Source organism: Periophthalmus magnuspinnatus, chromosome 3 (assembly GCF_009829125.3).
Source record: "Periophthalmus magnuspinnatus isolate fPerMag1 chromosome 3, fPerMag1.2.pri, whole genome shotgun sequence".
In the NCBI taxonomy this organism is placed as follows: Eukaryota; Metazoa; Chordata; class Actinopteri; order Gobiiformes; family Gobiidae; genus Periophthalmus; species Periophthalmus magnuspinnatus.
The window spans coordinates 12,978,504-12,995,628 of NC_047128.1; the positions used below are offsets into that span (position 1 = coordinate 12,978,504).

The following is a 17,125-nucleotide window of genomic DNA, read 5'->3' on the forward strand; positions in this document are numbered from 1 at the left end:
ATGCACGGTGACTGTAACGTGATAATGCTCTGAAGGGGAGTGACTTAACATGGGGAGCAAAGGAAGGGGAGACCCAGAGCATCAAAAACGAAAGGGAAACTTATAAAAGATGTTAATACATTGTTTTCGGCAAATACAACATTTTCAAAAGAATAAAAGGTAACATGGTGGAAGTTAATACACCACAGAAGTAAGAAAATACCTAATAGCTGATAAATAACTACAGTTTCATAATAAATAACCTTGTTTGAAGAAGTAGATGAGATGGTGCGTGATGAGATCTTGGAAGCGCTGGTCATTTTGGGACAGAGGGGAGCCCAGCAAAGGCTCCAGTCCCCTGAAGAAGGCCACCGTGTCCAGGGTGTGGAAGGAGAAGCGGCTGGGGAAGGAGAGCAGAGGAGGGGAAGGGGAGATGGCTCTGGAGGGAGTGTGGGTCACCATGTAGCGGTACACTGGGCTGTGCAGGGCAGCTAGGGCCACAAGGACAGAGGGGAGATAAGTTACAACTCAAGGGCTGAAAATGATTAAAACATCAGAGGTAATTTTACACACACTCTGAGCTGACAGTTCAATTCATGCCAGTGTTTCCAAAATTATGTCATAGTTTCTGTCATACTTTTCCTGAGTAAAGCTAAATAAAACTAAATTAAAAAAAAAATCATATTCATATTCATGGCTGAAAGTACTGATATTTTTGACTAAACCAGGACTAAACAAAAACTACAAGTAAACCAGTGCAAAACCAGAATTTAAGTACCTCTGATACATACAGACCACTGCTGACCAAGTACATCCCACAATAGCTGCACTAAATCAGGACTAAACCAGGATTAAGTAAGGAGTAGACCAGGACTAAGCCAGGACTAAATTGGGACTAAGACAAGACTAAACCAGGACTAAACCAGGACTAAACCAAGACTTAACCAGGACTAAACCAGGACTAAACCAAGACTGAATCAGGGCTAAACCAGGACTAAGCCAGGACTAAGCCAGGACTAAACCAAGACTGAATCAGGACTAAACCAGGACTAATCCAAGACTGAATCAGGACTAAGCTACGACTAAAGGAGCCCAATAGATGAGAGTAATACCGGCGGCTCTCCTGGCCAGCTCATGGTTGGGGCAGTTGCCGCGGATGTCGGAGGCCATAGTGGTATAAGCCCTCTCTGGACAGCGCTCTGTGGTGGGACAGGGGGCAGAGGAGGGGTACTGCTCCAGAGCCAGCTTGGCCAGAGATTCATTGAAAGTGGAGAGTTTTTCTGACAAGAGAAACAAAAGGGAGACTTATAATGCAAGTAAATATAAGTCAATTATACAGATATTTTCTATGTAGAACAACCAAACCACAAAACTACACAATATTTTAACATGCCACGAGAATGGAATTAACAAGGGTAGGGCTCTCCAAAGTCCTCTTTTTGCTCCGAGCCACATGCTTTTACTGACAAAGGATTGGCCGTGGATGTCTCCATTAAAAAGACCCAAGTTGATCATTGATGGTTAGACATGACTGAATCTCAATCTTGATTTAAATTTGACTAATAGCCAAGCCATAAACAAGGGGTTAATATTTTATGCAGAAAATACACTGCTCTCTTAGTCAGTTAAATAATTATATAATTTTGGAGAAATCTGCCCCAGACATCAGTCCAAAAATATCATCCGCTTAAAGGCCATCAGTTTCCATGGATTCTAAACCGTTAGTGTCGGCTTCAGCCATGAAAAAAAAACAAAAAAAACTATTGGACGCATAAGATAAGTGAGGAACAAACCATTTAAAATTAACTAGTTCTGTTTTTCATGTTTTTAAGTAACAATCAGGTACAGCACCTTTAAGTCCTTACCGGTCACAAACCAGCTGTAGTCTCCCCAGGTCCAGTCTGAGATGTTTTGGAATGGGGGGTAGAAGTCAACCTCCTGCTCCGTGGTACCTATCACAAAGGGCACGTCGCTGTAGTCCTGCCTGCCGCTTGCCCACATTGAGAGGGGAGCATCAGGCAGCACATGTCCGTCCACCACCGCCACCGCTCCAGGCAGAAGGCCTCGGGTCGGCAGGTCAGTTCCATCATCGTACGCCCAGAACGGGTACTCCTGCCACGGGACGGCCTGAGGGGAGGAGAGGAGAGTTTTTTCAGTTTAAAGTAGGGCTATGCTATTAATCAAATCTTAATCCAATAATTTCACATTATCAATGATCATCTTGGGTCTTTTTAATAGAGAGGTTCAAAGCCAATCCTCTGCCAGTAAAAGTATGTGGTTTGTAGTGTTGTCAAAAGTATCGAAAATCAAAACACTAAAATTAGTATCGAAACTAGAGACTAATTTGAGCAGATATCGATACAAAAGAAGTCCCATCTACAGGACAGAAATGAAGATTTCCTGAATAGTTTTAGAATCTTTTTGAGCTGTATCAGAACAAGTAAAAGACACATAGAATAGTTTACGCCCTGGACCACTATGGAACATACCTGGACGATAGCAGGAGTACACAGATATAAGGCCACATGGGAATATACAAGAAAGTACTACTATTTAATGCTGAAAATCAGATTCTATTGTGTAAAGAAAGATTTTATTATGATTGTGGTAACGGAATCAGTATTGAGTATCCAGTCTTAATATTTCTTAGTATGAAAATCAAATTTGAAATTTTAATATTGTGACAACAGTAGTAATCACTCAGCCCTCCTCATTGGTATTTCATATTTTGCAGCTTGTAATATTGTATGTATGGAAAACAAACATTTTAAAGCAAATCAGCTCTGATTTCAGGGAATACAAAATCATAAAATGTGAGGGTGACACAGTACAAAAATGCTGCTAGCTTCCAGTAAAGATGTATCTTGGTGTAGTATTATCCAAATGAGTCTGATGATGGTGTACAGCAATTTTAAAACACAAAGGAGCACTTTCTAGGTTACCACTTAATGACATCACAATGTGAAATTTAGTGCTTTGGACCAAACCATAGATAAAATTGGAGAAAAACGTAAAAGCAAGGCCAAATCTTATAGAAATTGTTTAAAATAAAATTAAGTAGCAAGGTGGAGTAGCATTCAGTTTTAAACCACAAAGATAACTTGTTTAAAATCAAAATAAAACTGGATAAGTAGCAGCTATAGAAAGTAAAGTAAGAGTTTAACTTCCTAACAGTGTCCATAAAGCTCCTTTAGTCAGCCTATCCTCGGAAGAACGTTTTATCTCCTTTTATGACATTAATTATTAAAATACATTCCTAAGTTACAATCCTGGATCCATTTTACAGCTATGCCCTGTTAAACCGCGCTGTAAGTCCTAATACTTCTGATTATTTATTACACTTCTCTGTCGCGTATAAAACCAAAGTGTCGCATAAATCTGAGAACAAAATCCATTATAATGAAGTTTATGAGCATTAATATTAGAGAGGATTTTACACAGAAGCAGCAGGACCAGACAGACGGACAGACAGACAGGGGAGGGAGGACAGAAAGGGGAACCTGGACAGAACTCTAAACGCAAGGAGACAGGAGAATGTAGGTGCTCTTCTGATATTCAATAATTTGTTAAGAAAAGCAGTAATATGTAACATTTCAAGTTGAAGGCACACCACCTGCTTGTCTCCATGGAGAAGAAAAGTTTTGTTTCTTACATTAATTCAATTCGAGATGAGTTTATAGCTCCAAAAATAAAGTGAATAACATGACTCATTGTGCGCAGGCTCACCTCTAGTCCTGTGACTTGTAACTTGGCCTGGTGGTGTCACCAGCTTGTGTCCATGGAGATAGACACGTCTAATGCTATACTGAGGAGCATTCCAGCAGTGCTTGCCAAAAATAGAGGAGACTATGATGTCCCCCATAGTCTAATTTTCACCCCCATAGCCTAAAAAAATAGCTGAGCAAATGGTAAAACAAATTATACTTTTTGTTTGTAGTGTTATCATAAACATATAGAAGTAACAGTGCTTTTGTGTTCGGTACAAGCAATATATGACATTTATACACTAAAATATTGTATTAAATAAAATGATTTGAATATGGATCACTTATGTCACCACAGTCTTAGTGTAAACCTGTGGGAAACACTGCATTGCAAACAAAGCAATAATATCTCGATAACCACTGTTCTATTAAAATGTCTGAATGAGGCATTGCTTACTATCTCAAACCTGATTTGGACTAGTGGCCCCTCCATTGGTACTGCAGCCCAAGAATTTTTCCCATTGAGCACAGTGAGCTCATGTTTGGTTGACACGAACCTACAGCTTTCAAAAAGGTCTGATTTTTTGGTGGATTGTTGTCTATTTTGATTTATTTATTTATTGCTCATGACATATCATTTTGTTGGCAACAATTTAAAGAGTCATCATAAACTGTTTCTCAGTTCCAAGTATTTCAGTTGCCTTAAAAACAGCTATTTAATCTTTAGCTTTAGTTTGTTCTGCTCCAATCAAGCCAACTAGAAGTGCTCTACTATGCATGGTCAGTGCGCAGAGCCACCGGACTTACCAAGCCATTAAAAGCTAGAGTGACTACCCCCATAATGGCGGTGGGGCATAATTGCTGTGCTGTAGATAATAGTCTATAATGATTATGGGTTTACCTGTAGCACCTGCTGCACTGACAGTCGCCGCAGACAGGAGGCATCCTTGCAGCCTGTCTTGTTGAGAAACACCAGATTGTCCTTCTCAGCTTCCTGTAGTGTGGCTTTGTACACATATGATCCACTTATGTCCACAGCTGCACTGAACAGGCCTTTAGCGAGTGGAGACATCATCAAAGTCCACACAGAAGTGCCACCTGAAAATACATGGGGGGAGGGACAGTGAATATATGGTACAGAGGAGAGAGTCAGATGGAGCAGAGGCTGCAGAGGAGAGGGTCAGATGGAACAGAGGATGCAGAGGACAGGGTCAGATGGAACAGAGGATAGCCTGATTGTCTCAATGAATGAAGGCTTATTGCAAATAATTACAGTAATAACAGTTAATAAGAGTTATCCATGAAATAAATAAATAAACTCTCCCTGTATCATTTATAAAGCAAAATGTGTTGCTTGTTTAAAGGAAATGTCCCTGACATTATAACTTGCCGATTTCAAACTCTCACTAACACCATGCTGTGCAAAATTACACGTTCAAATACCACAGTGTTTTCATTTGATTTTAGGAAAGTAACTGTATTCTGAATCCCACCAAATGAATATATATGAATATGATGGTGATTATAACATATTTTCAGTATAGTATTTAGTTACTTCCCATAACTAGAGCTGTGGTCCTTTAGTTGTTCAGTCGATTAATCGGTCGATGGAGTCTTAGTCGACCAAAATTTGTATTTGTATTTAGACGATAAGGATTTATATATATATATATATATATATATATATATATATATATATATATATATATATATATATATATATATATATATATATATATATATATATATTATATATATTATATATATATATATATATATATATATATATATATATATATATATATAAAAAGGCAGAGTTTAAAAGGCCCATATTACACTATTTTCTGATCTATGGCACAATGTTTCCTCATCAAACACACACCTGGAGTTGTGTTGTGTTTCATTCACACATGTTCAGCACAAAAATCCTGCATATGTAAGCTACATTCTTCTCACAAACAGAAAACACTCTGTTCCACCTTGTGATGTCATGTGGTAATACAGGATGTGCTCCACGCTGTTTTAATCTTGATCATTTGGGTCATTTTAAGCGCTGGAATTGCCCATTTCTACTGAACTAAAAGTAAATGGTAGCTCTTAAGTTGAAACTACCACTTCATGACATCACAAGGTAGAACAGAGCATTTTGAGCTTTGGGATGTAGACAGACTAATGCAGGATTACCCAAAAATGTGTGAATGAAACAAAAAACATCATCAGGTATTTTTTTCAGGAGGAAAGAGTATTATAACATGGCTTAAAGCTCACAAGAGTAAATTTTGTGTAAAATAGGACCTTTAATCTGTCTTTATATAAATGCATTGTTTCGTAGTATTTCTCTGTATGAATAGTAGTTTTTGCATGAACTCTCCCTGCAGGTGTAGTCTTATGAGTGTAGTTTGGGTCAGATACATAGAGACACATAATAGTTTTGATGGTTTTTTGCCGTGGCCCCTTTTTAGTCATCCAATCAATCAGCAGGACGTGTCTTTAGTCCAACAAGAGTTTCTTTAGTTGATCACACTGTACCCAACTCTGCCTCTTGGTGTCTAATATTCCACTTTTGATATTCTCAGTTTGAAAGTCATGTATTATTCATATGCCATTTGAAATTCACAGTTATTTTCCACTCAAAAACCCTGTCAGACCAATCATAACAGTACCTCTCAAAATGGACGCCTGTGCCGCTGGGTCTGCGGGGGGCCTCTGTCTCACATGTCACAAACAGCTCATGCCTTATTCAGAGCCTCCACGCAGCACGCTTTAATCCTATCCCCATCATTTGTTTCACTCCATTTTAGTTCAGAAAATAGATGCTAGCAGAGTTGACGTAGCGTGTTTGGGTAGCCATGCTTGGATAGCAATTCGGTGGAGTATGTCTCTGCTCCTCTGAGACTGGCTTTGAATGACAGTATAATGCATTAGAACAATCAGGTTCTGTGACATTTGGAGTCTTATAAAAAGCTCAAATTGACAGCGCGTTCACTCATATCGATACAGTGTCATCTGAACATGAACTCTCCTATAAAAGCTTCAAAGTGTGCTGTGAGGGCCCTTAGGCAATGTTGGCCAATGTGCTCAAACTTCTCACACCAAGTACTACCTAATATAACATTTGGCTTTCCGAGTACCACCAGATCTGAACTTGGATTATATCAGGCTCTAAATTCGGGCTAAACATGATCTAAAGTTAGACAAAAGCTTTGATAAGAAAATTATACATAATGATTAAGCCAAAGGAGGACAAAAACTAACCATGTGCAGCAACATGAAATCTCACGATATATGAGTTTAGAAACTCATGAGAGCCCATCTGGCCTGCCCATCCCGGTGCATTTGGGCCTGGGCAACTGGTGGTTCAGACCAATCATAGGGCAGCATTGTGGTTTGGCCGGAGCCAAAGATGAAGCGCTCAATCAAAATAGATTTGATGATGCTGATATTTCAGCCTATTTCAGAGAAAATACAGACTATTTTGTTGTAAAGAGAAGCTCTTTGTGCATTTGTGTAGCATGTCACAAAAGTTTAATTTTGTTGTGAGGCTTCCAGATTGAAGTATTTGTTTGAATGTTAGATCTTGATTAACCTTGCACATTACAAGATGGATTCTCACAATATTTGTGAGCTCACAAACTCATGAGAATCAACCTTGGCGTGCCCCTGCTGGTGCGAGAGTCTGACAGGTGGTTGGCGACCAATCACGGAGTAGCATAAAGGTTTGTGCGGAGGCCAAAGGCGAAGCACTAAATTAATTCCAAAACAAACATAGCAACACCAACAGACAAACTTCAGCCTATTTTTGGCTTTGAGCATTAGGGGACCAGGGAGATGTCTGAGCTTTTCTCTCAACGGATTTAAAAAAAGTTACATTTTTCATCTTGTTCGGCTGTTGTGACGCTTCAACCAATCAGATTCAAACAATCGTCATGACGTTCCGCGTTTTACAATTGCTTTCAGCCTGAGCCATCCCAAATTGATGATGTGTAGAACTCATTTCAGAGAGATACATATATCAATGTGGCGTGAGGCAGGTTAGGACTCAATCACTTTCAGTGAGAAACAGAGTTCAAATGAGGATTAAAATAATAATAATGTAGTATAAAATGCACTTTGAACATGTTCTAATCTGACCTGAGCTTTGTCCCATGATGGTCACTTTAGAGGCGTCCCCTCCAAACAGGTGGATGTTCTTCTGGACCCACTGCAGAGCCAGGATCTGGTCCATGAAGCCGTAGTTCCCTAAAGACACAACAGAGACGTAGGGGGTGAGTGATATAGACAGAAGTGAATATTGATTTTTTAAAATTATCTCAATTATGCTTTTCAGACACAATTTTAACGACGCATCATGATTGAGCTAAAATGTGTCTGAAATTGTTGGTTTGTCGGAGATTACACCAGATGCTTCAGCTCATTTTGAATCGTGCCATTTATAGACCATATACTCAATATTCTAATTTTGTATATATTCAGAACAACAGCTGTGATATTATTCATTTTTGATATATTCCCCACTCCTACAGAAATGGTCTAAAAATATACAGGGACAGAGTCAGAGAAATATAAATGTAACTTGGAAACATATGGAGGAAGTAGAGTTTATCACCAGCTCTGAAGAATAACACAAGTCAATGTTTACTATATAAGCCATATGTTCCTGTTTATCTTCCAATGTGCCTCTAGGTATGCAGTGGTTTAAATGGATGTGGAATAGTAAATACAGGCAGTTGTTACTAAAATGGTGAAATAAACTACAGCTAAACAACACCACCTGGCACTTTGTTTTTGTAGTCTACAATTAAAAAGTGCACTATGGGATTTTTCTGGTGGAAGATCAACCACCTGCTTCACCTGCTTGTCTCTATAAAGATATATAGTTTTGCCTGGAGTGTTACGTAGTATGGCACTGACTGAACTTATCAGGGGATGCAACCGGACGCGTTACAGGTCAGATCTGTGAAGACATGACCCCTCTCACAATAAGAATGTGTTTCAAGGTAATTTTAGTACTTAAAGAAGGGGTATTATGCAGACATCAACTTTTTTTGGAGCTTTCAACCATGTTAAAACCTGGTTCCCTCATTAAAACATGCCTGAAGAGGATTTACATGTCATCTATGCATGTTTGAGCAATCTACTGATTTCTCCAGGGCCTTATTCAAGCCCTTCTTGTGGTTAGCTGTATGTTTCTGTGCAACACTCAGCCCACAAGCCTACATCACTCATGCTCCCACTTGTCAATTCTCCATAAAAATACAAAAGCAGGACACACAACAATATATTACAACTTCACAAATCTGATGCAATGTGCAGTAGTTTCATTAGCGGGATGCACGCTGATTGTGTTGTGTTAGTGCTCTGAAGGGAGAGTGACTTAACAGAGAGCAAAGGGAGGGGAGACTAAGAGCGTCAAAAACAAAAATGAAACTTATTCAGCATTAACACATCAATACAGCATTTTCAAAACAAAAAAAGGAAACATGGTGATCTAAACATGTTGTTGTATTAGCAGTTAATACCTCCTTTTTAAACGCCTGTAGTTGAATAAAAGCAGATTTCTAAGTTTAATGTCATATTGTAGAATATTCCAGGCAAAACAATAACATCTCCATGGCAACAATGAAGTATATGTGAATGAGGAACTTAAAGTAAATAGTTAAATGAGTGTATTGGATTAGACCGGCCTGATTTCTCTTGTCCCATTTCCTGTCAGAGCACAGACTATTTTTAACCCTTCACAGGCCAGAAGAGCAGAAGTGGGTCGAACAAACCGGGGATTCAGAATTAGAAAAGTCAAGATGAAAAGACTCATGTGAATGGGTCAGTGAGCGCTACCATTATGTAACAACACTGCCCCCTAGGGGAAAGTGTCGCAACACTACAGTTTTAACTATTTCCCATAGTTCCTATGTCATGCAAAATTGACTCTTGTGAACTTTAAGTCATGTTATAATGCTGTTACCTCATCAAAAACATACCTAGAAATGTGATTTGTTTCATTCACAAATGTTTGAGTAATCCTAGTTTATTAGTCTACATCTCCACAGCTTAAAATGCTGTTCCACCTTATGTCATGAAGCAGTAGTTTTCAAGTTAATGGCTATGTTTTTTGTTCAGTAGAGATGGGCAATTCCAGGGCTGACATTATCCAAATGATTCTAGTCAACGTGCTCTGTAGTTTAAAAACACAGTGGAGCAGTTCCTGTATTATCACAAGACATCAGAAGGTGGAGTGTTTTCTGTTTGATTGTTCTACTTGATGAAGAAACAGTATGATAACATAGACCAGAAAATAAGGCAATACAGGCCCTTTAAAGGAACTGTATGTAACCTACGTTCTTACGGTTTTAAAACGGTACTACAATCACAACTGAGCCTGTGTCCAGAACCTTAACCTCTAGATAGAGACACATAGAAGTGTGTCTCATTCTCAGGACAGGCCTCACGTGAGACCTCAGAACCTCCAGAATTCACTAACTGAGCTGCAGAGGCTGCACTAGAACTCAAAACTGCAGGAAGTAGGTGTGCTGGGGGTTCCCTGGGAATCTAGCACTCCCTGCTAGATTCCCGGGAGACTGCAAGAAGGCCCTTTGATTGGTGCATCTGCCCTGAGCAAAACTAGATCTATTCCTAACAGAGATAAGATCAAAATAGACAAATACTCATTTAAGGTGGTCTTCACATATGCTAGTGGCTCTGTGAAGCAGCCCCAGTGCACACTAGATTTAGTTCTGTTCTACTTATCTTTTGGATCGGTCTTGTTCACACGGACTGCGCATCATTCACCCCAAACACCATGAGCCACCAGTCCATCAGCTGATCAAAGAACTTATTTCTATTACAAGCTGATATTAAGTTGATCCAAACTGCCTCGTCAGGCTCTGCAGCACCTATTCATAGAAAGATATACGTGATCCAAGCACTTTTTTGCTGAATTTCAAGCACTTTTACTGTCACAGTGGACTACATAGGTCGGCCCGAGGTCGGCCCGAGGTCGGCCCGAGGTCGGCCGTGTTCACACCGCACTCACCTCACTCCAGAGTACGGCGGGTGGAGCCGCTCTGAGAGCTGCTGTTTGAAGCTTTCTCTCAGACCAGCTGTTTACTGAGGTCCAGAATGCAACTGTCATGCTCACATCGCCCCAAACACCACTCTTGAAGCAAATCCTCTTTTACGTTGACCTGACTAGTGGCAGTGTGAAAATGACCTTATTGAATTGTTTCTGCAATAAATGTTTGCCTGAACCTTAAACTGTGGGTAAAGTAAACGTGAAGGCGATGTCGCGCACTCATACGTGGTGAGCTAACCTGGGAGTGCTGAGCAGTGACAGCTGCTGGTTCTGCACTGTGATGGACTTTTGGCAAAGGTCTAAAAGCCTAAAAGTTTGAACTTTGCTGGATTTGATTTGTACTGCTCGCATTTGGTTAAAACGAATACATTAGGACTAAATGTTCAGATGGTGAGAACTCACTCCCGTCTCACAGTGGTGGATTTGTCTTCATCTGATGAAGTTACAGTGCACCGCTCACATTTATGTGCTGGACACTGATGTGTATAAAGACGTCAGGTGATGCTTGTGATGCTGTAGAGCAGATTGTGCTGGTGGACATCCAGGGCATGGATGTATTAGGTTCAGGGAGGTTACAAGTGTGGTCAGCAGTGACACACACATGAGGGCAGTGCACTCAGATCGATAAAGACCATAACGCTATGATGTTAAACAATTATATTTACATTTGGCAAACACCCTTTTGACAAAAAGAGTGGGGATAATGTTGTCACGTGTACAGGGCGAGTATCATTATTTCTGTCACGCGATGCCTGCTTGAGTCGTGTGTGCGTGTTGTGTGTACGTGTGTATGTCTATGGGGCATATAGAGAGTAAGAGCACTAATGTTGCCCTCAAACTGTGGCATGAAATAATTTCTTGTGGTCTGATTTATTTTGTACACATGATCACGGGGGTCCAGAAGCTGTTTGTGTTGGTGGCAAATGCCGACAGTATAAACACAAAATTGTATCTGCATTCCTTGGAAAATAAATAAATAAATAAAAATATATCAGCGCCCCCTTCCATAATTACCTTCCTGCGGCTATGAATGCACCATTAATTAATATGAACAAATAACAAAATAATTACTAAAATTAAGTCAGAAATATCAAAAAGTCCGCTGTAAATGTCTTGTATGACTAAGAATTTTGATGTAAAATAGAGAATGAATCCATTATCTCCTCCAGGAAACAATACCGTCCACAGTCAAAACAATTTAAAGATGCACTATGTAACTTTTCAGGTAGTGGTTCTGCCACCTGCTTGTTTCCATGGTGATGTAGTTGACCTTTATGTAGTTGACCTTTATACCAGGTCTACTGTGGTCTAAAATGCAAAATGTCATGTTGAATCTGATTAAATATGTGTATGTATAATGTTATAAAAATAGTTGGGTGAATATAATTGAAAACGCCAAAGCAAAGTGTTTTCCCAATGAGGCTGGAGAACTGAACAATGTAATGCACTTTTGTCGTATCATCACAAGTGCATTACTACGACCTGATTCAAATGTTAGTACTTTAAAACCAAAAATAACTTCTCATAGTAAACTTGGTTCAAATGATAGTATCATCAAACATTAATTAAACAAACAAATAGCCAATTAGACCAAGCCAGAACGACAGTGTTTCCCATTTAGACTGCACTGAAATGTCATGGCTTAAAACATGCAAAATACTTGACGATTTTTTCCAACAGAAGTCCAAATAATAATAATGTTATTGCACTATTCTTCTGCCAGTTTCTGAAACTGTTTAACTACATTTATCATTATGTTTCAATTTTTTTCATTATTATAATTTTTTATCTTTTGTTTCAATCCTTTGCTTTTTATTGTATTTTTATGTGCAAATGGAGCTTTTTTGAGTGCTCGGAGAAGATGACTTAGGGGACATTAACATAGTTAAAATGTTTTAAAAAGGCCATTTTGCATAAATGTTCTTAAAGAGATACAAGATGAAACCCACTACACTCTGCAGTTATACTTTTTGTAATTTTTATTTAACACAGTAAATCTTGGTGCATTCAGAAACTTTGGTCACACTCTTAGTGCACGGAGGGATGAGGTCGTCATCGTCATTGAAGATGTTGGTCAGCCTAGTGTTTGGAAGCCTTAGATGTTTCGGACCTCCTTCTTGTGAACACTGGAATACGTCTGACCCATTTTGGTTCTCGGAGGAATAGTTTGTTTGGCTTCAGTAGCTTAGACGTCCTTGAAAACAACAGCTGGAGAGGACGAGGAATCAGACTGCCAAAGCAGGACTTGGAGGCTTTCTGGGTCGCTTGGTCAATATCTGCCTCTGTAGCTTCTCCATTCTGAAACAGTTTCTCGATATCCTCCAAAATATCACTGAAGAAGGAACTATCTGTAGATTGCAGTCTCTCCAAAATGTCCTCGGCATTGGATACTATATGACTGCTTTTGGCAGCCATATTGTGCAGACTTTTGGCTCTGCTGTAGTCTCCTGGCTCGTTATTTCTTCACTGTGAATAATCTTCTCGTTTTCAGAGAGTTCAGATGATATCGAACCAACAATTAGTTCTCCTGAAGATGTCTCTTGGCTGCTAGCATTTGTTGAATGCATCAGTATCTCTGTATCTCCATTGTCACTTGGATGTATAGTGAACTTTTCAGACTCACAGACTGAAATCTCACCTGGAGATTTAGTTACAGGTAGGTTGGTGTCAGTTCCAACGGCAGATTCAAATAAGATGAGAGGACTTGCAATGAAAACAAAATTGTCCTCTGAAGCACACGTGACTAGTTGTGGAGAGCTCATGTGTATCTTCATATCTGTCATCTCAACATCTTGGTCATCGTTGTAGCTTTCTTGTTGCGATGGGCCAAGCTCGGTCTCTGTAACCAGCATTAACTCATGGGCTGCCTTCGTGTAGTCGTCCCCTTCAGGTAAATGGTCCATGATTATGAATGGGTGGCGGAGGGTTTTAGCTGGTGTGATCCTCTCCTCTGCGTCCATTTTAAACATTTTACTGAGCAGGTCATGAAATTGTTCCATGTCTCTAGACTCCTGATCAGACACAAACATTCTAGATGCTTTAATTAGCTGTTACAGGTTTGTGAATGGACACAGGTAACAGGACATTTCTGGAGTCATCCCAGTCATTTCCTTAAGCTTTGTTAAGTTTTGAGTTTCCACTTGGAGTTTTCTTGCACAAAGTACATCGAGGTGTACAACCCCTTGTTCAGCAGCTTCTCTGATGGTAGCCCAAAGAAGTGCACCATCTTTTTCAGGTAGTTGAACTCAGAACAGGCTAGGAAATCTCCATCAGGGGCATACCAATGCAGGAGGCAGCAGGCCAGGCTCCACATATCAACAGCCTCCCATAGTGGAAGTCCCAGTGTCACTTCTGGAGCACAAAATGAAATGGGCTGCATCATCTGCCCAGTTAGTATTTGGTCGCTGTACCTGGCCAAAACAAATCTATCAGTTTGACTTTAAACGGTTCTTGTTTATGATTCACCAGCATAATATTGTCTGGTTTGATGTCAGTATGCATGACTCCAACACGCTGTAAGCCGTGTAGCGCCATCAGGAGCTGCTTTGCCATTGGTTAAATTTGGCACAGTGAAAAAATCTGCTTCTTTTTCCCAGAGATCATCGACGCTCATATCTAGCATCTCAAACACCAAACATAGACAGTCATTGTAGTCAATGACTTCTATCAGTTTGACCAGGTTGAAGAAGTCTGGATCTAGCTGTTCGATGCAACCCAGCTCCAGCTCTCTGTGGAAGTTCTGTTAGGAGGACCCATCATCTTTCATTAGTTTTAAAGCAACAAGCTCCTCTGTTACTCGGTTACAGCATTTTGCAACCATGCCGTAGAATTCCTTTCCGAGGACTCTCAACACCTCGTATTTGGTCTCGGGTGTGGTTTGTTGGTCCACGTTGAGAAAATCTGTGACTTCCAAAGCTGAAGACATGTCTGCAATAGTGGTTCATGAGCTCTAGTGAGTGTGTGCGATCTCTGTGAGTGTTGGAGTTCAAATGAGCTCCAGAGAGTGAACACCTCCACAGTACAACTCCCTTCTAGAATCATTCAATCAATTATATATATTATTATTATTTAGATTCACAAATTGCACAAAAAGTATTCAATGTAAATTCCATGAAATTGGTCCAGTCTCTGCATCAGTAAAATAAGTCAACATAAATGTGAAACTCTCCAACTTAAACACAATGAAACACAGCTGCACAAGGATGAAAATAGCAAAAGAGAATTAAATTGTATCAACTTTCCCATGTATTTGAGCAAAATGTGTCTTGCGCCAGTACAGATATGTTGTATATGTTGTATGTTCATTATATCTAAATCTAAATAAACATCTTCATTCTTATGGCTTTAGTTCATTTGCTTTTCACAATACTTTCTAACTTAAAATAATGTCTGCATTTGGAAAGAAATACTTATACTTATATAAACTGCACCTCAGTTTCCCATGAGGTGTTTAGGCATTAGAGCTCCCTCTGCTGTCAACAACGGGAATGAACATTCAGAAAGTAAACAAATGGTAAACAGTAAATAGTCACATTTTTATATAGCGCTTTTCCACCTCCAAGACACTCAAAGCGCTTTACATCAAGGAACCAATCATCCATTCACACACACTTATACACCAGTGTACACAGACACTGGGGGAAGAGGAGTCAAGTGTCTTGCACGAGGACACAATGATAGTATTTATTTATAGGAACTGGAATACCGCCGCCACACTGTGGTTCAGTGGATCTCACCACCCAACCATTGGCGTTATGACGAGAGTGGGATTCGAACTGCCAACCTTCAGATCAGTAGACAAACACTCTACCAACTGAAAAAAAAAATAAAAAATCTGCCATCTGCAGCTATCCAGAGGAAGTGCAGACAGCTACACGGCACTTTGTTGTGATGACATTTGCAGCGACGTCAGCTCCCAATGGGCACCGCAGTGTTCTAACACGGAAGTCAGTGGCATTGTTTATTTTAAGTTGTTGTTCAATTGTTGTTAGATGAATACTGCAATCTATATTGTCCAAATTATATCATAATGATCCACAGGTGTCTTAGATTATAACTTAAGAGCAGACACAAGCACAATATGTGTTCTTTAACAAACCGTCCCCGTGCACTCCCTCCCCTGCACTAAAGTACGGTTCACGTTCACTACAGAGGCACGTTGCTTGTAATGCATTGCTTGCTGGTTGTGATTGTGGTGATAGGCGAATGAGCCTTATCAGATGCAGTCATGTCATTTGCCCAAGTCTCTTTTTAAAACGTAATTTCTTTAATCGTGAAACCCAAGGCCATCACCATGACGACACTGCGTTCTTCACTGCAGGGTCTCAAGGGTTAAAACATGAGACAGACCAGAGAACCACCAACTGTGAAGTTAATGCAGTTATTTGGAACTGGTTGATCAGGCAAAATCAATGTAAAGTGTGTGAGGTCAGATCTGTGGAGGAGCGAGCCCATAGACTACTTGTTTTTCAAGGTATTTGAGCATCTGTCCAGTTACAACAGATGAAAAATAGCCTTTTGGCTAATTCTGGTGCATTTGCAGCAATGCTATTAATGTACACTCTCCCTGTCAAATAAACCAATAAATAAAAAAAATAAAAATACCTGTACTTGAATAAATAACAGACCATTCATTTCTACATTATGGAACATTCCTTGTAAAATCTATGGAGACAAACGGCAACCTTGCAGATATTTGTGAGTTTACAAAGTCACGAGAATCCATCTGGCCCAACTCCCACTGTTGTTATTGGGCGATGCTTCAGACCAATCACAGAGCAGCATTGAGGTTTGGGTGGGGCAAAAGGTGAAGCACCCAAAAGAATCAAAACATGGGAAAAGCTTTGTTCATTTCTGGAGGGAAGATGTGTGCCCTGTTCTCTCAACTGGATTTAACTAAAGTTAAAGTGGCGGATTTTTGGCAAAAGAACAGAAAAGGACAACCCCGAACTGGAACCAAACTGGATTAAGAAGAAGAAACAAATGTGGCCTAAAAGTTTGGACTTTGCTGGAGTTGATTTGTACAGCTCACATTTGGTTAAAACTAATACATTAGGACTAAATGTTCAGATGGTGAGACATTCCGGCAGCTATGCTGGCACTAATTCATGATTGGCTGCAGGTGCTGGGGTTTAGGTAGTGATCATTCTGATCAGAACGAGTCCTTTTAGGTTCAAACCAACTGGATTTCAGCATTGAAGCTGGTAACCCAAATGAGAGACTTATGTGAGGCTCATTCTGCTTTCTGATTGAATAATCATCTTGAGGACCAAAACACCACATTATAACATGAATAAATGGGGCATCATGCACGATGTTTTTCTAAATAAGAATAAATCAGCATTGTAGGTGTTATCAGTAAAAGCTGTATTTG

The 17,125-nt window shown here is 39.8% G+C and overlaps 1 protein-coding gene across 2 annotated transcripts in view; it reads right to left on the reverse strand.

Annotated features, from left to right (window-relative positions):
• The window catches only part of si:ch211-71n6.4 (para-nitrobenzyl esterase), a 40,738-nt gene that overhangs the window by 2,848 nt on the left and 20,765 nt on the right, over nt 1–17,125 (reverse strand). For both annotated transcript variants that reach the window (XM_033991279.2, XM_055232129.1), the window contains exons 5-9: nt 7,815–7,922; nt 4,585–4,781; nt 1,845–2,106; nt 1,092–1,259; nt 243–470 (exon numbers count right to left, since the gene is read on the reverse strand). In XM_033991279.2, the coding sequence (XP_033847170.1) occupies nt 243–470; nt 1,092–1,259; nt 1,845–2,106; nt 4,585–4,781; nt 7,815–7,922 (963 nt within the window). The remainder of the gene's footprint in view (nt 1–242; nt 471–1,091; nt 1,260–1,844; nt 2,107–4,584; nt 4,782–7,814; nt 7,923–17,125) is intronic.